The sequence below is a fragment of the Cuculus canorus genome, chromosome 1 (genome assembly GCF_017976375.1).
Source record: "Cuculus canorus isolate bCucCan1 chromosome 1, bCucCan1.pri, whole genome shotgun sequence".
Lineage (NCBI taxonomy): Eukaryota > Metazoa > Chordata > Aves > Cuculiformes > Cuculidae > Cuculus > Cuculus canorus.
In genome coordinates this window covers 150,363,513-150,386,103 of record NC_071401.1, presented here as the reverse complement: position 1 = coordinate 150,386,103, position 22,591 = coordinate 150,363,513, and the positions used below count along the sequence as shown (strand labels likewise).

General features: G+C 44.4%; 1 protein-coding gene across 3 annotated transcripts in view; it reads right to left on the bottom strand.

Annotated features, from left to right (window-relative positions):
• Positions 1-18,899, bottom strand: part of CREB3L2 (cAMP responsive element binding protein 3 like 2) — a 78,724-nt gene extending 59,825 nt beyond the window's left edge. For all 3 annotated transcript variants that reach the window (XM_054066364.1, XM_054066347.1, XM_054066356.1), the window contains exon 1: positions 18,607-18,899. In XM_054066364.1, coding sequence (XP_053922339.1) covers positions 18,607-18,720 — 114 coding nt within the window. In that variant the 5' untranslated portion in view covers positions 18,721-18,899. The remainder of the gene's footprint in view (positions 1-18,606) is intronic.
• Positions 18,900-22,591: the final 3,692 nt, after the last annotated feature.

Genomic DNA, 22,591 nt, shown 5'->3' with positions numbered 1-22,591 from the left:
TGGGACACACACACACAACTATTTGAGTCTTCCTACTGAAAGAAACATCTGCATCTGCCATGCCATGTTTAAAAATGCCATCAAAAAGACTACGCTAGGTGGCAAAGTACTTTATGCTCATTTATGATCACTATGGGATGCCTCAAAGTAAAGTATGGACTCATCGCCAGATTAGTTGCCATCCATCAGACACAAAGTACCCAACTTGTTGCTTACTACAAATAATCAAGACGCTCTGAAGCAACTGGAAAAGAAAATTCAGCTGAATTTTTGTTTTGTTACCAAAAAGTTCTTTTTGGTAAGCAGCCTGACCACTGCAGTGGTTTTTCTCTGGTCTTCCATACATAGTTGTGACAACTACCGTAAAATATTTGCTCGGCTGCCCTCCCGTAGCCAGCAGAGTCTGCAACCACCCACTCACACCACAGATGTACTCTGAAGTCACAAATCCCTCCCTGACTATTTACACAGCATGACAAGCTGGGATGTCACCGCTGCAGCAGTGTTAGTGCTCCAGCTCTCCCACAAGATATCAATCTGTGTCTCCTGACCAAGGGAGTGCCCATGCAATGCCTAATGAAACAGGACAAGCCACTTGGATGGCATCTTCAGTTCAACAGCACTGTACTCCCTTCATTGTTCAAGCTCTTTGGATCACAGCTGGCTGGCAACAACTGAAAACTCTTAGTAGGGATGATTTTATTTTAATAATTAGATATTAAGTCACATTTTAAGCACTGCATATACAGGGGTAGATTGCAAAATATTTCACGGGTCCATGTCTTCTTCACATATGCTTCCATTTAGCAAAATCCTACAATATTAATGTGCAAGATCTTCACCTTCCCTTATTGCCAGGGATAATCATAAATAGATAAAGATGCACATCTCACTTCTAGCTTCAAATATTTTTTTTAAAGTTATCCAAATACAGTATTGAGGCATTATCTTACTAACATGCAAGTGCCACATTCTGATATACTCTACTTTGGATAACTTACTTGCATCCTTTTCTTAAACTACAGAATTTGCCTCCAGAGTACTGCACACCAAGAAAAACAACACACCAGTGGACAGATCAAGGTTTCTCACCAAGGCTGAGTGCACTCCTTCCCCTGGTGAACTCATCGCTTTCTGGTAAAGGCACATTTTATCTTTTTTAATTTTTTTTTCTTTTCTTCCTTTAATCGTCCTTACCCCTGTAAGCCCAGCCAGAATCTCAGTCACAGTAAATGTCTGAGCCAGCTTGCAATACATTTTATCAGTCAGCCTTTGACCAAAGCAAGCAATGAAGAACTCTTGGAGGTGCCTCTGACCAGCACGCCCAGCCTTCCAAAGTGGCATTAATACATACAATTGCACGATGTCTGCCAGAGCAACATAAAACAAAGAACAATCTGTAATGATTCTGCTACTAGGCAGGCTCATCACGCATGTACTATAAATATGTAATAAGAGGAATCCAGCCCCTTTTACCAAAAGCTCCTGTTTTCACTGAGATTACAGCCAGTTTCTACTTACTTAAACCTCTACCTGGTCAGTCTATCTAGCCTTTCATTAAAGCTTTAAGCTATGAGTCCTCCTTGCCTTTTTTTCCCCCCCCAAATTCAGTCAAACTGACTGTTGTCCAGTCTTGTCCTGTACGCTCAGTCTGGACCCACTGAAAAGCCCTCCAAACCTGAGTTTGCAGAAGGAGGAGGTTCTCCTATTTAAACTTACCCAGTAGGAGCTGGCAGGCCTGGGTCAAATAGATGAAAATTTAACAACGTCAGCTCCACAAGACAACAAACGTCTACCAGCAAGGTGGGAAGCAGAAGCGACACCCTCTGAGTACAATATTGAGCATCTTCCTGCACTGCAAGGTTTCCAGGGCAGGAGCTGGCTGAAACAGCACACATTTCGCAGTCATTCTTCTACTTCTCTCTGCCCTTCCCTGAACCTCCTCAACAAACTCTACAGCTATATCCTTTCCCTGTAAAATACTAGAAGCACTTTTTACTTCCCAGAGGTGTTACACTTGTTCCCTTTCATATAAGCCTGTCCACTAGTTTGAGAGACCATGTTTTCCTCCAATAGTGGAGAAAAGACGTAAAAAGGGTAGATCTGCTCCTGGCATAAAATCATATAGAATAACATTTTATAACCTTGTTTTTCCACACTGTCACAGCAGGATGGAAAAACTCATTTCTTCCTCCTCCTCCTTCCACCCCCACTCCCCTCCTTTTTTTTTTTTTTTTAAATGAACATCACCAACAGGACAGAAAGATTATTTGCTAAAAAGAAGACTCTGAAGAGTTAATACTGATCTTGAGCATTTAAACATACTGTTTATCAGTATGCTGCCTATAAGATCCTAGTACAGAGGCCCCACCGTTTACTCCCTTAAGTGGGGAACATCCCTGTTTGGCTTGGCTCAGCCTCCCGAAGCACTGCGTCACTAACTGGAAACAGGTGGGTTTGCATGGAGCTTCCAAGAAGAGGCTTGGAGGAATGATGCAACATTCCCCCCTCAATCAAGCCAGGGAGAAGTAAGAGTCTTTGCTGGGTTCTTGGCTAAACTGACTTGCAGCGTCTTCTGGGGAAAGCGATATAGTTTTGTCTGCATGTTTACTGATTGCTGGAGCTTAGACATCTCTGTGGATCACAGACAGATCTGCCAAGAGCCACAGTTCAGAGCCTGAAAGAACTGGTTACATTAATTGTGCCTTTGAACTTTACAGAAATCCTTGACAATCTATTTAGAGACAAGAAGAAAACCATGACGGCTTCCTCCTTCCTGCCGCTATGGGACACTGCACAAAGCTATACGTAACCTCAGGGCTATTTTTACACCAGGTCCTCCTTCCCTCCAAAGTCCTGAGGAAGAGATGAGGACCTGTATGGGCATAACTTGTCACAGCGAACAGGCACTCCAACCTGAGATGTTTCAAATATCTCTGCTTAACACAAGAGCTCTAAAGCAAAGCATTGCACAGATGCATTTTAGATAGCCACAGAACTACCTTAAAGCTCACAGGCATTGCAGTATTTGCCAGCAACTGGGCTTTTAAGAGCCATTTCCCTTTGGTACATATCGCAGACCACTGAAATCACAACCTGTTCTGTGCACAACTTGTTACATTTCCTCACCTCATTTGCCTCCAGGTTTTTTCACACTCCTACTTGGTCTAGATTTTCTCTGGCTTCTGCTCTCTCGCTTCGTATCATCTCCCTGACCAGGCCATTGACTTACATTCCTCCCCTGCTGCTAGACTAAACTGACAGTGCACAGCCTGCTTGGCTCAAACACCACATCTCTTGTTGGAGATCTACACAGAAGCGTGATTTGAGATTTTTGGAACACCTGCCTGAAAGTGCCCTAAAGCAGCTTAATTAAGAGAGGATACATAATTAAAGAAAGTCTCCTCCAAGACATCCTAAAAGTCAAGGTCTTTAAAAATCTCTTCCAGTTCTTAGGACTCAGGGCAGGAAGAGGGAAGAAGAGCTTTTCATCTCACTTCTGCTATTATTTCCAGATTTTCTATTCTGTGTCCTGGCCATAACCTAAGGGTCCAACTCCCCACAGGCTGCATCAGGGTTGAAGGCAGCAACCTAGGGGCAGAACTGCCCCTCCACAATGTTTCCACATGGCACACCTGGTCCAAGCAGAGATATGACACCTGCATGTTGCAGTGCCTACTGTCATGAGGAGCTCAGCTTCACTACATGTCCCAAAGAGAAATGAGACAAGGCAGCTTTGCAAAGATAAACCTGCTGTGTGTCAGTCACAGGAGTGGACTAACCACACATTCAGGCTCCGGGCACCTGAAGCAGTTTAAGGCATTGCATGTCTCACACTATTGCTCCACTGCCACAGGTTATCTTTCCAGAGCATAATGGCAAAGGCAGTCAAGGGAGTACTCCTCTGCTCCCCAAATTAACTAGTGCTTAAGGACCAGGGTTGCTTATCTCTTCTGTCCTCAGACAGGTGTGAGTGGTGACTCCCAGCAGTACATGTAGCCTCAGCCTCTCCTGTGAGATACAGAAGAGCCTGACCAGCCTGACAGGATCATCAAGCTGAGGAGCTTCATTCCCAGCCAGACCTGTTGTCAGTGTTTCTTCAGGAGGCACCAGATGCTGAGCAGCAGGTCAGGAAGGGGCCACTGCATGACACCAACACGTCACAGGCTTGCTGGAAGCTCTATGCCAAAAGGAGAAGCAACACTGCTTTAGGGACGCTGTGTGCTCTCCTGGTGATCACTGCATTTCCAATACAGCTTTTAGACATTTTGAAGCCATGCCTGCTGCCCACTCTATACTTGAATAAAATATTTTTCCTGTTAGCACATTCCAAAGAAAACCCAAAACAGAACCACCACTAGAGAAGGTTATAGTATACCGTGGAAGCAGCTTAAGGCAATGTTTTCTGTCTGCCAGCTACCTAAATACAGAGCATGTTGAGCAACTAAAATTATTCACCCTTCCCAAATGTTCTGGGCACTTTTCTCCTCCTTTCTCAACCTGTGTGCCAAAATGAAACACAAGACCCCTATAAACTATCGGGAGACTGACCCTGCATCAAAACTAAAGTACCAGACTTGTTCAAATGCTGCAAAAGTTCTGGATAGACATTAATAAGGTAGGGCCTGTCACAGGCAATGGAATTTAAGTTTCCTCCAGCTGGTGGTGCAGAAAAGCATAGGCTTGTACTTATCGTGGCAAAGGAGGCAGAGGGACAATAATCCTCCACTGTTAAAAACTGGGGTAAAAGTTCGTACCATGGCACAACTGGGATCGTATTACCCACCACCTTCCACTAGCTCTGCCTTTAAAATGAAAACTAATGAAAACTAGAAAATTTCCTTTTTTCACTGGGTATTCATCCTATGTCCTCATATATTCTATCTATTGGTTTTCCCTCATACTTCATCCTAAGTGCTTTGTTTTCTTCCCTTCCCCTGCCTTACTTCACCTGTCAGGGCTGAAGACCCTGGACAAACTTACATTGATGAGGTGTGTTTTAGCTAGTCTGTTCCAATAGAAGTACAGGAATACAAGGCCATCTTTGGTACTCGGCTCCAAGAGGAACATACATAAAGGTGGCCTGGTTTTGGGGCAAATGCCTTACTCTACTAGAAATCTTACCCTTTCCCTCATGCCTTGTGCACTGTCCCTTCTCATATGTGCCAAGAGATGTCATGATAAACACAAGCAGTTCAAAACAGCTGGAAGATATTAAAGCATTTATTTAAACTTCACTGAAGTGAACACAGTTTAGGAGAATGACCAAATGTTGTGACACATTTGCCCAGAATAAATGAGTCAAGCAGTGTGCTGCTGTATGTTCCGCCTTGCAGTATCGAGAGTCCACAGTCCCAGCAATAAAGTTTTACAGCATTCAAAGCTACAAAGGACTGTGAAACCTTCCCAATATGACCCTTCCGCATATCCCAATCCATTACGTTTCCCCTGGGGTACCCTTTTATAGGGTCTGATAATTTGTCCATTGTTGAAATATAACTTCTAGGAAAGAACACGTGTGCGCTGCAAAGACTGAGAAATGAGCATCCAACTCTAACATATTTTTAGCCCCTTCCCCACCATTTTTTTCTGTTTTTTCAAAGAAAAAAGAACTTTCTAGTTCTTCCCCACCCTGTTTTAAGAGTTGAACTTCAGGAACTGGACATTGTGTCGTAGCACTGTATACCAACACTGTACACTGAAATTAAATAAGATAAATTATTTTGAAAACCATGGATTTTAAAAAAAAAAATCTTTTTCCTTCAGAATCATCCTTGCAGAGCACATGGAGTTGGTTGTCTACTCTGAACTCTAGACGATTTTCCAAATCCTGATTTCCAGTATGCATTCATCTGTCCCACAGGTACAGACACACTTTTTGTTTCTAGATACATAACTTGCTTCTGGATCATGTATGAAAATTTTGAGAAGTCTCCTGTCTGGTACCTTTTCACAACAAAAAAATATCTATGCTCTGACACCAATAGTTCATTAGCAAAACTTTGAGTCAACCCTTTACTTTCACACGTTTTGTGATTCAACTTTCCAGTCAATATAATGAAATAAATATCCAATTACTTGCAAAATTTGTCTATATACTTTCTTTTTTTTTCCCCATTTCAAAGAATGAAATCAGATTTGTGTCACTGTATTTACTTTTTATAAAATCCTACCTACCGAGGTTAAATCATATCTGTATCCTTGCATTCTGTAACTATGCAATCCTGCAAGAGCTCTTCTGTGTTTTTAAACGTTTGGTACCAGGATCTCCAGTGCATAATTTTTATTTCTTCCCTTTTATTCTTTTTTAATCAATTTAATGTTTTCAAACATTTCCTTATGATCTCTTGACCAAACAAAATCAGTGTCAACAAGCCAAACTTCTCTTTTGGGACCTTTCAGCCTATCCGGATTTCCAGTCATCCAAGTTTGCTGGTTCCAAGAAGTTTTGTAACCTGATTACGGACAATGGTTAATTTTCATAGTACACCATAAAAAAAGCCCCCTTTCTATTCTTACACTTGCCACCACTATCTTTTCCTCTTGGATATTCTTAGCTGATCATCAGCTCTTCTCTACTTCATGCTGATTCTTTTTTACTCTTCTTTAACCTATAAGTATTACCTGGGGTAAAAAAGAAAAGGTATTTTCACAGGACATTAGCAGTTTAAAAAAGGAATAGCATAATGATAGCTTAAGATTCATAATCCCCTTCATGATAACGATAATTTTACTTCAAGCGCAAAGTTCTGAAGGGATCTTGCTCTGAGTACAATGATATTCATTACCTGTGTGTTATGAAAACCACCGCTGAACCGAAGTTTTTCAAGACTGTCTATTCTAGTACTGATACTGAAAATTACATTATATACAGCTATGAAACTGAGAAAGAATCCTCAATAATATTAGCGTGATGTTAACATAAACTGTTCTGATCACATCACTTCACGTCCTCTTCCAAACACCTGTCAAAGCAATATGCATTTAAAGTTTTTAATCTTTCCCCATAAAGCAACTATTTAAATCATTTACTTTTGCTGCTGTTCTTTGAATTCTCGCAAATTAGCCTCTTTCAGATATCCAGGTGTCAAGAATTGAAAAGCCTACAGCCAAACTGCATCATATTAACACCTAAAAGCCTCAGGTTTCCATCCACCTCCCCAAATCGTACTTTTGAACGCCTTAATGATCACTATGGCAATGGCATGGTTAATTGGCCGTCCACAGTCATAACCCTGGCTCCTTTGATATATACAGTTATTACAGCTTTCTGTGCTGAATAACTGCTTCAGCTGTTTCTTTCCTTGGCCTTCAGCAACGCAAGTTTCTGCAGATTCTCATTTCTTGTCTATATTTCCAAACTCCTTTTCCCCCTCAAATACCTGCAAATTTGAAACAAAATCAAATGAGTCCAGAGGTTCTTTGTAGCTCCATCCCAGATACCATATCACATAATGTCCCTCTCAAACACCGATGCTGCATCTTAAAACCAAGTAGGTTTTTCATCCCCAACTAATCTTCCCAGAAAGCTGTTCCAAGCAAGGTAATGAGCAGAGGGTTGTCTGTATGCCTCTCTTCCAGATCTTTTTCATTAAAGCCAAAAAAGAACATGGACATGAAATGCTTTAAATTTTTTTGAAAAGAAATAAAGACATATACAACAGTTTTCAAGGTCAGTGCCACTTTTCTTTTTTTGTAGGTTTTGATCTCACAGACGTGTTTCTAGTTGAGAAAAACCAGCAATGTAAATCAGGTCCATCTTTGCTCTGTGGTTTTGCAACACATTTTTAACAACCCAACAAACAAGCAACAGCAACAGGGAAAGATGCTCAAGTTTCAGAGCAGACTCCCTGCTGCACTTTTTCAGCTGACAATGATAACAGTTTATAGGAATTCAGCTGACAATGATAACAGTTTATAGGAATTCAGCTCAAATTTTACTCTGAATTAGAACAGTCAAATGAGAAGCCACAAGCCACCCTGGGTAAGTACAAAAACATTACTTTTCTTTCTCTTTTTGTCCTTTTTGTAAGCAACAGCATCCACTGAAAGCCATGAGGAGCAAACCAGACAAATAGAAACAGAATTACAAAAGCAGCAAAGCATGAGGAGGAGACAAGTTTTGCATGCAGAAGGCTTGTGCCTTAAAAATAGTACCAAAGCTCATCTCTGCCAGGTCTGTTACTTTAGGGAGTCCATCCTGAGTTATGCCTTCCAGCTGCAAGTCAGGCAAGCTAGCTGAGCATCTCCAAGGCAGTGCTATGCTGTGGCAACTCAAACATCTGGAATCTCCTGCCACTGCTAGCTCTTGCCCCCTCTCAGCTTGCTGGAAAACTGCTGTCATCAATTTGATGACTGTGGGCAGGAGCCTCCCAAGAAGTCTCAGTTTCGGCTCCTTCAGGGGTGCTGGGAGGGAAGGGGGCAGGTAGACATGCAGGCATCAGCCTGGAGAGGTAAGGGGGAAATGCCTTCTGATGACAGGAAGGGCAGAAGGCTCATAGCCAAAGCAGAGGAAGATGGAAAGGGACCTGAGGCACTGAGGAGCTCGAGGAAGGCATGCCTTTAATACTGATGACTAGGCCAGTTACACCCGTGATGAGAAAGACAGATGTTTCGCAGAAAGTCAGCCGCTGCCTCATATTAGGAGGTATGAAAGTGGATGCTTCAGATGTCACATTTTCCTCAGTCTTCATCCTTCGCTAGCCAGGACAGATCCAAGAAAGCCAGGTATCTGGCTGCTAGAAATAATGCTCTTCTCAGTCTTAGCTCCACCTGAAGATCTCATCCTGTCCATACTGTCACAAGCCTTCCCTAAAAGCAACAGTCACACCACTGTTTTTGCTGCGAGAAGAGCTGGAGGAGTACATCAGCTCTTTATTGCTCTTAAGTTTTGGTTCTACACATACTCTACAAACCTCTTCTGTAGGTTCCAGAAGCTCCACAAATGGGAATACACATTTTCATATAACCCCCACAAAATCAAAACATTGCAAGCAGAATACTGAAGCACTATAGGAGACTGGCAAAAAAAAAAAAAAAAAAAAGCATTGGGATAAGCTTCACCTTGTACACAAAACTTGCTGCAGGACTGCAGGTGTGAAGTAACAGAGACCTGCTTGGTATTCAGGCATTAGGTTTGGGGGTTTGGCGTTTTTTTTGGCTGCTTTACAGGTTTTAGGTCTACAAAACCTCCTCCAAGCTAGTCGCATAAGCTACTATGCAGGGTGGTCTCTTCCCACACCTACAGTTTCAGAGTTAGCCACAAAAAGGAAATAACAGAGGTAATAGCCAATCCTTATAGGTAAGAGGTTGCATAAAGACAAAACAGCCTTGAATCAAATAGCGTCGGCTCTTATATGGTCATATCATATGACAGAAGAGCAAGGAGGTAGAATAGCCTAGAATTTTATCAGGAAAATCCTGAACAAAATCCTGGGTGCACAAAGAAACCACAAGTCAAACGTACCACTCTGCACATCATCTGTGCTGCACAGAAGGAAAATGTACACACAGAAACAAGTTCTAGAAGGAAGGCTGGAACTCAGTTCTGTTTTTCTCCTCATTTCAGTAAATCCAAACCAGAACTGGGAAAAAACAAACAAGAGCCAAAAAAACCTCCAAAGCATTGCTTTTGTGAAACTGTGGTCATCAGGAACAACAGTTTCCTAACAAAAAAAATCAGCAAAATCAAGTGGCCTCAATCACTCACTATTTAAATGGCAACATGAAAAACTTGGGGATCAAACTGCTGCCTAGCAATGCGACATCTAAACCTGAGCAAGGCAGTGTCTTCGGTCCAGAACTGCTGTAGAAGGAACCACAGCATAGCTCCAGCTTAAGGAAGCTCAGGTAAGGTTTCTAGCCCTGCCTCATGCCCAAGCAGGGTCAGCATGAAGCTCATATCAGGTTATTCAGAGCTTTATCCAGCCCAGTCCTAAAATCTTCCAAGGAGGGAGATGGTACAGTCTCCCTAGACAGCCTGGTCCAGGGCTCAGCTCTTCTTACAGTGAAGTAATTTTTCTTTACCAGTCTAAATCTCTCTCACTTCAGCTGATGTTCGTTTTCTCTCAACCTCCTGTCATACAGTGGTATAAAGAGCCTGGTGGTTCTTCTACTTTTCAACCGACCTTTGCACGACAGTATCCAAATTTTGGAGAAGGAAAACTAAACAGGCTACTTAAAATCTCAGCAATTTACAGATGTTTTCCTTGCTTCGCAAGCCACAACATGCTTAAAAGCATTTTGCCACAGTTGAAGACCCTGCTTTCATCCAAAGTCGGGGCAGCACTCAAGAGCTACGGTACAAAAAGAGCGAGTGATCTCATTTCTCTCTATCAGAGATTAGCCCATCTCACACAGGGAGCACACACCTTATCTCTGCAGCGAACCTGAACTCCAGCAAAAGCCGGGAGATGAGCGTTCCAGGGTGTCACCAAACAGCCAGGGCTTGTCCTGGCAGAGCTGCCGGAGAGAAGCAAGTCCAGCATGTGCATCTCCAGGGAAGCCACTGAACTATATTAACAATATTGCTCTTTGTCCCAATACTACAGGGGAGAAGCTTCCACCCACACCAACTCGCTTCTCTCCTGCATCTCTGCCCAAGACACATTCACAAAGAAGGAGGCCTGAAGCTCCCTAAAATGTTCAGAGCAGCCTGGTCTCTATTTCTCACTCCATAGGACTAACAGATTGCATGAAAGGACAAAGCCAGTCCAGCCCCAGCGTGGCTGCAGGGGAATGTTTTTCCTTGGCAGGGAGGAAAGAGACAAAGTGGGTGTCACATTTTTCCATTAGATTTTTGCTTGTCACCACAGCAGAGCCAGATCACATACAGGAGATTGAAAGCCAGTTAGCAGCAGATGGCAAAATGAAAAAAAAAAAAAAAAAAAAGGGAATAATTTCCAACGCACACTGAAGGCACAGAGAGGTCACTCGCACTATTAAGCTACGCGATCAGTTGGATGGCAGCTGTGGAGACAGCTCTAGTAATTCACGTCTATCCCATTTAACCAGCCTTTCCTTGTTTTCTCCCATTGCCTTGTCTGCTTACCAACTCACACTGGTGAGAGGGAGCACTGCTTATTTGACACAGCATTTATATCCTTCCAGCACATAATTAGCACCAATATAACTCAATTTGGTGACTCTTTTTTTCTGCAGTCGCAAGCTATGTTTGACAGCTTAAAGACAGAGAGAATGACAATCCCAGCTATGAAGAGCTCAGCATCTCAGACTGGAGACAGAAGGAAGACAGTGCCCACTTCTGCTATGCCCTATTAAATCCCACCATTTTTGACCTCTCCTCCTTACTGCCTGTTACTCCCTTAAGTGAGGTGAAAGGGTAACATATTTGCCAGTAAAAATGTGGTCCCAGCCAAGCTTATTTTTCACACACTGTTCTGTCACTTTGATACAAGTCAAGCAATTTAGCATTCAAGACAGCCTTTAGGTTTCACCAACAAGCAGCATCATGGAGGGCTCATGATACCATCAACTGGTTCCAAGAGCAGTGCTTCTTTGAACTTCAGGTCTGGACATTTCTCTGTTACATTTCCACACTCTTCTCAAACAACCCTTTTTCCTGCCGATCTTTGAACAACTGCCACCTCCAGGCAACCCCTTGTCTTCCCAGTGACATCCAAATAATAGTCCACTGATATAAAAAAAATACACAGATGCATACATTAGGATTACACCTAACTACAACCCATAAAGCAACTCAGACTATTCCTAGTGCACATTCCTTTGGCCCAAAATGCAGTTCCATCACCCATTACCCATCCAAATACTTCTACTGGACCTCTCACGTCAGCAACCGTACCAGGGCTGCTAAAGCATAAGGTGCATCAGGGATGTGATAGCCCTTGAAAGCTAATTTCTTGCAAGAAAGTAATTTTACAGCTGGATGAGCTCCCAGGCAGCTGCCACAACAGCCTGCGGTTACATCCAGGTGCAGAACCGCACTGTCAGGTCTTGTCACCCAGAAAAAGCATAGCCAAAGGGCATCCAGATCGTACTGATGTCTCACGTCCATGAATCAGAGAGAGATGAAGAAGGAGCAACAGCAGAAATAAATGTGCCCTCCCTAAAAAAACAGATGCAGAGCTCTACTGACACAGTGCTCCCTGGGGATCCACCCAAAACACATGTCCCTTGGAAAAATGAAATCTGCTCTAGGGAGTAGGAGGAGTTAAACTGAGGATCTCATAAGCTCAAGGTAAGCAGCCAATACAGCCTGTGAAAAAGTGCCACTGAGCTAGGTCAGTCACCCTACTGACTGGCTATCAATAATTGCTGAACTCTCAACCACTAAACAATGCTTCTCCAAAAGGGAAAGAAGCAGCCCAAGACAGAGGAAACAGATGATGGATGGTTAAACTAAGTCTTACAAAGTGACTGGAAAACAGCTTTGGGGAATGCAGGGAGGAAGGAGCACAGATGATAGCTGGGCCCAATTACTGATATTTGGATACGGCACAAAAGAGCTGCATCTATCTGGAAACACAAAACCAGCAAGATAACTTGCCTAGTCAGAGACAGAGGACTACTTTCTAAGGGCCATCTCTTCAATTTCAAAGCAACAACCAAGTATTTTAGAGGTATCTGGGTAGCTAAGGCACCAAAAGAAAACAACCCCATAGTGACACAGACACTATTTGTCACAGCTGGCATGAAGATGATCTGATCTCACAATGTACAAAAAAAAGCATTGAGGGCAGACTTCCAGAGGAGGAGAAATAGGGGCAAATTAAATTATGTGGCTGAAGTCAGTGCATCAGGGAGCAAGAGGGACACAAAAAGAGAACATCAAACTGCATGTTCCCATCTAGTCAGATCAGCCTCCTCCACACATATAAATGATCCTAAAAAGGCTGTCTTAATAAAACACTAGTTGCATACACACACACACCTCCCATGATAGTGGAAACTTACTTAACTCCCGGCTATGAAAGACCCTAAAAAAGGGACTCTTCACAGTGCAAACAAAGACCTGCAGAGACCACAAGTTCCCCCCATTCCTGTAGATAAGCTGAACAACTCCAGACACAGGAAAACCCTGTCTGGTATTGTCATGAATGAAATTCCTTTACTCCAGCTATCATGCACAACCTCCTCCACACCTAAAAACTGGCTTTCCAAAGTAAGGAAACATTTACAGAAGACAGTGCAGATCAGTCACATCCACCAAGGAAAAAACCCATTTTTTGCATTAATTTATATTTAAGTTTACATTACATTTTGTACATTAAACGTGGGCTCATTCTTATCTACCATGCTTCAAAGTCAGTCCCAGGACAGACTAACAATTTTTCCAGCTCCCGTCCTCACTGCAGATCAAGCACCTCACTATACAGTTACAGCCAGTCCACATGAAACCAGCCAGGAACTCAATACCCTTATTTTTCTTATTTTAACTATCAGAAAATGGGAGGATAAAGTTTCAAAGTATCCCACTTGTGTGGAACTGTAGATCATTTTAGACCCTTTACTGGTACCTGACAAGTCCCTTGGCAAACAGGAATGGTTTCCTTATTTAAAATTTGGGAAAACAAGGGGGTAAAATGGCTTTCATTACAAGGCACTAAATACAACTAGTTCTGCTGTTCAGCAGTTATGATCTTGACTTTGTTTTAATATGGAAAGTCATTCTCAAAATTTAACACTACTGCTTTGTATGCAGCCTGTATACAACTATTTAAAAAAAATCTCATTTCCGTATTTCCCCTCTTTTCTGGAGGAATTTAGCAAACCCCTTGAAAGTACTGACTTTATTTCATTGAAAGGGAGTAGTTTGGTCCTCTGTATACAGCTATATAGAGAAGAAATGAGAGATTTCAGCTTTCTTGTTAATGGGCAACAGCCTAAACACCACTTTCAAATAAATGAAGGACCTCCCCCCCAAAAAAAAAAGGATCAAACAATATAGACACCAGATTTTACAAAAAGATCCATGCAGCCACCACAAAATAAGGTACAGACAGCTCCACATCAAGCAGTGTTGTCCATTTAAATTAACTATTGCTGTACTCTGAAAAGTAGAGGCAATCCCTGGCAGCTCGTTCAGAGGTAACATTTCTGCAGAAGTCATCAGAACACAAAGTAAGAGCGAAATGAGTCACAGCAAGCTCCTGCTGAGGTTCAGAGGCTTGTAGCGGGCAATTTTTACCTGAGGAAAGAAGGATGGCTCAAAGTCTCCCCAGCTCATCTCAGATGACAATTACAACCCTGAACTCCAGCATCACTGAGCTTTCAGAGGTGGATTGCTTTGGTTTTGCTCTTGCATAGGGATAGCCATTTTGTAGCTGAACAGAACACCTCCTCTGCTCATGCCAACCTATGCCGCATCCATATTCCAGAGCTGAGCTGCCCACAGCACCACCAGTGACACAGCAATAGGCCTGCTGAGCTCAAACACCACTCAGAGAATCACAGAATCATAGAATGGGTTGGACTGCAAGGGACCTTAAAGACCATCCAGTTTCGACCTCCCTGTCATGGACAGGGACACCTCCCACTAGATCAGGTTGCCTAAAGACTTACCCAACTTTGCCTTGAACACCTCCAGAGATTGGGCATCCACGACTTCTCTGGACAGCCACTGTTCCAGTGCCTCACCACCAATGTGATACTTGGGGCACGTCAATTTTTTTTCACATGAGCTTCAAATTCAACAGTCAAGCTCTTTAAAAACAAGCAATTTGGGCTACTTAGCATTTGAAGTATCTTCCAGCAAGCGACTCATCATGAAACTCAGGACATGACATCTGGGAATTTAGCCCTAAATATTTAAGCCAGCTGCTGCCCCCACATACCTGCAGGGCAGGTGCAGTTCGTGCTCACATTCAGCTCCATTTTGCTATCACCTGGAAGTGGCAGCCAGCACAAAATAACCACGTAAATGGTGAGGAAAAAGGACTGCCTAGTCAGTATCAAGTAAGAAGTTTTTAAATATCAAAGGCTCATAAGAATCATCTGCCTTTCAGCTCCCATCCAGGAACAGGACAGGTAGTTAGCATTTCACAGCGCATTTGTCAACAGACACATCCATTTGCATGAAATCTGAAATTTGTAACTGAAGATGCTGACCCAGCTGGGCTGTGTACAGCCCTGGATCAACTCCGACGGAGACATGCGAACACAAGAAGAGCTCTCCCACTTCAAGCCCATCTGCATGTTATGGGAAGTAACAAGAGCAGTAAGGTGAAGAGTTTGCAACCTGGCCACGCTTCTGCTCCTTATGGATAGGAGCAGGCTTTGTGCTTCCTTTCCACTCGACTGCCAGGAAAAGGAAAAAGCATATAATAATAATACTACTACGTTGCACAATGCCAGGGTATGGTATTACTGACATATAGTCATAACAAGCTAAAGGGCATATGAAGACTACATATGCAGACATGTCATATACACCATGAACACACCTCTGGGCAAGCTTCCAGCCTTTTCTTAGATGGGAAACTAAGCTACTCTGGAAAAATAACCACTACAAAGCTGTCTGACATCCAGGTGATTACTATAAACTGTGAAGCCTTTAATGAGTCACCTGAAGGACTGCTGCCGGCCAACGCCAGAGCTGAGCTCCTTGAGGTCCCCATTTCTCCCAGCACAGTCAATGACATCACCAACAGCACCAGTGAAACAGCTCCTTCAGGCGCTGGTGAAATCATCAGCTGTTAAAAAGAAATGCAATCCCCCAGGAGGCTGGATTTCTGCCCTGGTAATTAAAACAGGCCAGAATAGTTTAAAACAGAGGTTGAGTTTTTAAGTTTATGCATACATTCACACTTCTCTACTAGCTTCAAATCAACCAGACCCACAGCCTTCTTAATTGTAAAAAGGTTAAATTTTAACTTCAAATACACAAAAGGCAGCTGGCACAGAATTCTTACCCTGCCCATCTGCACACACAGGTCCGACTGTTGAAGGACACACAGATCCTTTTTCCTGCTTGTGAGCTCTACCCTCAGTCATCACCTTCTCCGTCCTCCCGCTCACTAGTCCAGCTCCTGCTCCTAGGGTTGCATGACTATGCCAGGCATCTTTCTTAAGCCCACTCAGAAGTTTTCCTGAAAGTAGATTTGTACACCCAGCTATGGGACACTTTAGGAGTGTGTCAAGACGAGAAGATGCCACAGGACATGTGTTCCTCAGCTGTGAGGATGCCAACACAGGTAGTGGGCACTCGTGCAGTGTGTGACAGTCTACTCATCACCTCCATCTTTTCAGAAGCACTCTGCAAGAAGTTTACAGCCACAGCAGAAACAGCTGAGTCAAAACCAGTCCTCCCAGAAGGAAAGTATAAGCCAGGAGAAGAACAAATGTTTTATCTAAGGAGCTGGGGGGAGGAGGTGGATGGTTGGTTGTTCTGGGGTTTTTTTAAATGACTTTTTGAAGCTCTGACTAGAAGTAAATCAAGTACTCACATTTCATGATATCAAGAACAGTATTTTCCTCCACACAGTAGGACACATTTTGCAAAAGAAAAAGTCCAACGGGAGAAACATTTGGTGCTCCCTCCCCTGCCCCAAATGATAATTTCAGATAACTTCTCATTTGCCTTTAAAGATTCTAATACTCCACTACACCTACTTTATCCGCAGCATTTCATTGCTTTTAATTCTTTTTTACTGATAGCTTCTTTTGGAAGAAATAAAAAACCAACAAAAAGATAAACTGACTTTAAGAGTATTAAACTCCCAAAAAACCCAAACAAACAAAAAATACACAGAAACAAATCAATGGTAGAATATTACTCCCAAAGGGGGTCACAGCCCAAGGTTTTCCAGATCCAGCTATGCACTCTCGCAAAACACACCTCACTGTAGCATTTGAAGCTTAAAATCCCCAATAAAATTTGAAAACAGGAGAAGGAAAAGCACCATATTTTTATCTATCAAGTACCCAGGATGTTTTGTTTGTCAAGCTACACAAGTCACAGGCTCCTTGAAATAGGGCAGAAAACACACATATCCACGGCACTGCAGCCACAAGTTCTAGGCCTTGGCAAGACCTCCTTCAGGACGTTAATTAAATGAATATGAAAATACTAAATAAGAAAACAAAAGTTAACAGTGGCAACTTGATTCTCATTACAAGGTTCCAAACAAAGCAGGAGGAAGTATCCCAGCACAACTGTAAAATCTGAGCGGGAGTAATCTCCAAAGGGTGTCTCATTTCACTCACAATGTTGTTCTTCATTTCGTTGGAGAAAAAAATACAAGAAAACAGCTGTTCCAAGGAGGATCTTTCCATTGTTAAGTGTTGCTGCTGCCTCTTTAAAAAAAGAACCCATCATAACACACAGTGGGTTTTCCCCGGATCTACCAAAAGATACACATTGCGCAAGAAGCCTCAAGAATTTTCAAAGACAAAGAAGTCAAACAATGTTTAAAGACAGTCATGCATACAGCGGGCTTGCTTCCTGCTGAAACAAGGTTTGGACCTTGTGACGGATATGATCCCGGATCAGTAAAGCCACCACGTACTGCACACAAGAAATAACATTTTCCTTGTTTGCCTTTCCAGACTAATGCCAAGATCACATAGCACCAGCATGCTGCGCTAGAGGCTCACCACTGCTCCCTCAAGAAGAGGTTGGTCTTTCTCTGTTGGCGACTCTGTTTGCAACTCACTCTCTTAGGTGCAAGCAAAACCTCGCAACCATTACCTCCTGTGCTATCACTATGTGTCTCAGAGAAGTCCAGCTTTGTCTTTTCTGCACATACCGCCAAGCACCTTTCCCCAGGCCCTCTGTCCCATGCCAGTCACCACTGCCATCTCATACGGGGTCTCCATTCGAGCACACGCTCAATAACCGTTAACACATCACGTTTCGAAAAGCCTTGTGCATGCTATCACGAAGCCGTCTGGCTGCCTTCCACTTAGGATTTACACCTACAGAACTTCATGAAGTTGTATCGCCATGCTTGCAAAAAGTCTTCAAGTTGGAGGGAAACCACAGAGCAGAGATGACAGGATGCATTTCCCTTTGGATTATCCCGTCATTTCCCTTGGGGTTGTCCTAACTATACATTCTGCACCAGCAAAAATAGGAGTCCAGCCATAAAAACAAAAAGCCTAAACTTGCTGTGCTGACCCTGAAAGCCACTCAGCCAAGGATTTCATCAATATCTTTGAGAGATCTCTCACAGCATGCCTACGGGATAGTTAACTTTTCCAACATCACTTCGAACATAGAACCACCAGGATAGAAAAGACCTCTTGGATCATCGAGTCCAACCATTCCTGTCTGCCACTAAACCACGCCCCTGAGCAAACATCGAAAAGGAAACATGGAAAAGGACCAGGCTCCAAGCACCGGGGCAGGCAAACTCCTTGGTCCAGAGCGTCCATCTCAGGTTGCCGGACAAACTGGTCCCTATGCCACGTCTCTCCTGCGCTCGGGAAAGACCAGGGAGCGGGACGGTGCCGGGGGAGCCCAGCTTTGGGGGAGAAGCCGCGTTTCCCGAGAGTTCGGAGTCCCTGGACCGGCACAACGCCCGCCCCCCCATCCTCCCCCTCCCCGGGGGCGGCTCAGCCACACCCCCCTGCCCTGCCGGCGCCCCCCCCTTGCGGGCGCTCCCGGCTCCCCCCGGCGCTCCTCACCGTGTGGCACAGCAGCGTGTCGGGGTCGGCGGGCTCGCACAGCTCGCTCAGCTTGCGGTCCCAGTGGAGCAGCGGCGGCGGCGGCTGCTCCCCGCCGCTCTCGCACGCCTCCATGGCGGCCGCACGCAACGGGGGACACCTGCCGCCTGCCTGCCTGCCCGACTCTCGCTTCAGCTGCCGGGCTGAGTTGGGCTCGGCTCAGCTCCGCGTCCCCTCCGCCGCCACAGGGTCTGCGGGCGCCGGGGCGGGAGGGTCACCCCGCCAGCTGCGCGCCGCGCCCCCTCCCCCGTCTGGCCACGCCCCCGTCCCAACCCGCCAATCAGCGTTAGGGCGGGGAGTCAGCCCCGCCTGGCCACGCCCCTGAAGCCCAACCCACCAATCAGCGCTGGGGCTGGAGGGTAAGCCCCCGCCTAGCCACGCCCCCTCAGCTTAACCCACCAATCAGCGCCGGAGAAGGCGGGTCAGCCCCTGCCAGCTGCGCGCCGCGCCCCCGCCCCCTCAGCCCAATCCACCAATCAGCGCTAGGAGTCTGCGAGCGCTGAAGCGTGAGTCATCCCCAGCCAGCGGTGTGCCACGCCCCCGCCCCGCTTGGCCGCGCCCCCTCAGCTCAGCCCGCCAATCAGCGCTCGGCTCCAGCCCTGGAATGTGGGCGGGGTCAGCCCCGGCGCGTCGCAGCGGGGAGGGGGGGCGCCCCCGCGCGGCCAATGGCGGGGCGGGGGCGGGGGCAGCGCCAGCCAACGCGGCAGCGCCAAGACTGCGCTGCGAGTGTCGGGGTGGTGTCAGCTGCCCCTCGATACTGCTCCTGCCGTTGGGCTGTAGCATCTCCTTCCCCCCCTCCGCGTTCCCCGCCCGCGCGAGGCGAACGAGCCCAGCTGGCACAAGGGGAGCGTCCAGGGGAAGGGCTCAGTTTGACGTTGCCGGCTGATTGGCCTTCTGATTTATCGAATAACGAAGCACTGACACCGAAAATAAACTCCTTAAAAACTCGTTTTGGAGTTTTAGAAAGCAAACACCCTCTACCGGGCCTGGGCAACGAAAAAGAGCGATCTCCATCAGTCCTGTGCTGCGCCACGAGAGCCGGTTACAGAACGCATTTCCCACTTGCATGCATGTGTATAAGTTTTCCCAGAAATCTTATGCCTATTCTATTCCTTTCAAAGTTTTAATGTTGTTATGAATTCCTTGGCAATCAAACCACTCGCTAATTTGCAGCAGCTCCAGCTCTGACCTTGTGTTTGAGATGGGGAGAGGCTGCAAACAGAGGTGATCCCAGCAGCCCCAGCAGCTCAGCACAGACCACGCTGCACACAAGGCATCGTCATCTCCAAAGAACAAGCAATGCCTGGGAAAACACTGCTTGAAAGAAAATATGCTCTCAGAGGGACATTCTGTCTTTCAAAAAATACAATCACTTCGATGAAACTTCACTTTAGCCTAAATAAAATATATTCCACTTTTTGTAGCAGTAATTACTTCTTGTGTTAGCATGAAAAGTGGAAAGCATGAATTGGACAGGACGGAGCACAGCTTACCTGTTTAGAGAAAAGACGTGACAGAACACACCTTGTAAATAACAGCCGCTTTAGGATAAACAGCACTTTCAGACTCAGTCCAGCCATGACATTCGCAGCATGGAATACTTTGATACCATTCCCAGGGTGCTCATCAGTAAAAATAATCCCACTTAATGGGAAATTACAATATTTTAAAGCTAGCTTTCATCCAAGCGGGACGCTAACATTTCACCTTTCTTTAAAAATGAAAGATGCTAAATCTTTATGATTCAAGAAACTGGGCATTCTTCAGTGCTTCATTTCAGCTCCTGGAATTCACAAAGCATTTTGCTCTGGGTCAGTTCAACACTAATCGGCACTTCCACGCCGCATTGTATGTGAATCATAACAGGGTTTCCTGGTAAGTTCTCTCTTCTACAGGTCAGACCTCCCGTTTAGACTTCATCTCTTGTGACACACCACTTCGATTCACTCAATGAACAAACGTTTGTGTAGTGTAAGTGATAGATTCTTTGCTAAGGAAAACCTAAACGAGACCTCAGAGGAAAACAAAGCCATTAGGACTTCCTATCACCCATCAGGCATAATGCTAACAAAAAAAGGAAGAATAATGGTGACTTGGGGTTGTCCCTTTAATATTTATTAATCTTTTTTGGTCTGACAAAAAAAAAATAATTAAAAGTGCAGGAAAAGCATCATTGTTTGGTGAAGAACTTGTAGGGAAAACCCCTAACTGCTCCAACTAAAGATCTCCTGCAAAGATGAGTTATTTTAAGTCACTGTGAAACAAGCCAGTCCAGTATACGCCTGAGGGCACGGAAAACATCTAAATCTAAGTAAAGCCAAATTACTAGCGCCTGAATTGCTGCCTAACACTTTGGCAAGCCCGAATGGCGATACAAACTTCTTGTGTCCTGGCACTGCCAGGCACTGTTGTCAAAGCAATTACATTGTGCCAGTCCTGAGATGCAGATTGTGAAGCCAGTAAAGGTCAGTTACTTATGCAGAAACCGCCATGTTTTCATTGTCTGTGTTCTTACTTTCAAAGCTTTTGTGGCCTTGTGATAATCCATTTAACAAAAGGTTCTCCATCACTCTGTGGGCCGACATTAGATCCTTCTAACATTACTGCTGTGACTATAGAATTTCTTTGGGCCGGGGCAGTAAATTAATGTTTTACCCGTGTGAGAAGCATGTTTTCCTTGTAAGCCAACAAAATAAAAGCCATCTTAAAAGAAGAAGATGCCGACTGGGTGGCTACAACTTCTTTTGCTGAACATGCTGAGGATGAGGGTCTCCTAAGGACTGGTATTCAACCAGGAGTACTGGGCTGAACTTTCTCATTCTAACATTTCTCAGGAAGAAATACTTATTTAGGAAACAAGTTGCACAGTGTGCACATCTGTCGCTCCTCCTTGGGTAAACACCCGTGGGAAATCAGGCACACTGGGTAAACAGCACGCTGCTTTTCCCAATAATTTCCACTCTTCCTGCATCATATAAAACAATGTCCCTCTCCCCTCTGCACTTCTGCAGGGGCTCTCTTGTAATGTTGGTACCGAGGCACAGCTGCCACTGTGGTACACAGTGCTGCTGAGTATTCATAAGCATCTTGTCCCATTTCTGGGGCTATTCACTAATACAAAACATGCTATCAGTAACTAGTGACTAGGCATTGGTAACTGGGCACCCTGCCCAGTTCTTGCCATCTTATTAGTGTTCACGGCTACATCTCATTGTTGAGCTTCAATGTTCCTATAACAATTACCTGAGACTTTGTAAGGAAATATGACCCGTTCATCCTGTATGGCGGCAACTAATAGCATGTAGACCACACTGAAGTTTATGTGCTGCAGCACCAGCTTTTCTTGGGAAAAAAGAGATCAGTATCAGCAAGTTTCTGCTAGAACATTGGCAGCACGTGCAGGGCACCAAGAAGGAAGAGGCAAAAGTGGAGGAAATTAATCCGTTCCAGAGAATATTAATTATTTGTTTAATGTCCTGATAACAACATATGGGAGACCAGTCTCCTGTGTCATGCACTGCTGCTCACAAACTGACACTGCATCAAAACCAGGCACAGTGGAAAGCACCACAAAACCAGCAAGAACATTATACAGACACAACTATTCTCCTAACTTCTTCCCATATCGCTTACAGAATTTTAAATTGTAGATTTCAATAGTTACTAACATGCTGAGAATCAAGGCTCTTTTTCAATGTTTCATAACTTTCCACTAAGCGCAGTTTTAGTAGTATTTTAAGTTCCACCTCAGAGTTTTAAGTTCCAATTCAGAGAGCATTTTGATTTCTCCATTTGTATAAGATCATTTCCTCATCACAGACTTCTGAACTGGGTTCTAACTCGCTCTGCAGCACAGAGGGACAGTAAAAAAACAACAACTGACAAAGAAGATAAAGAGGTAGGAGTTCATTGTGTGCAGAGATAGGGTTGAGGGGAGCTCAGATTT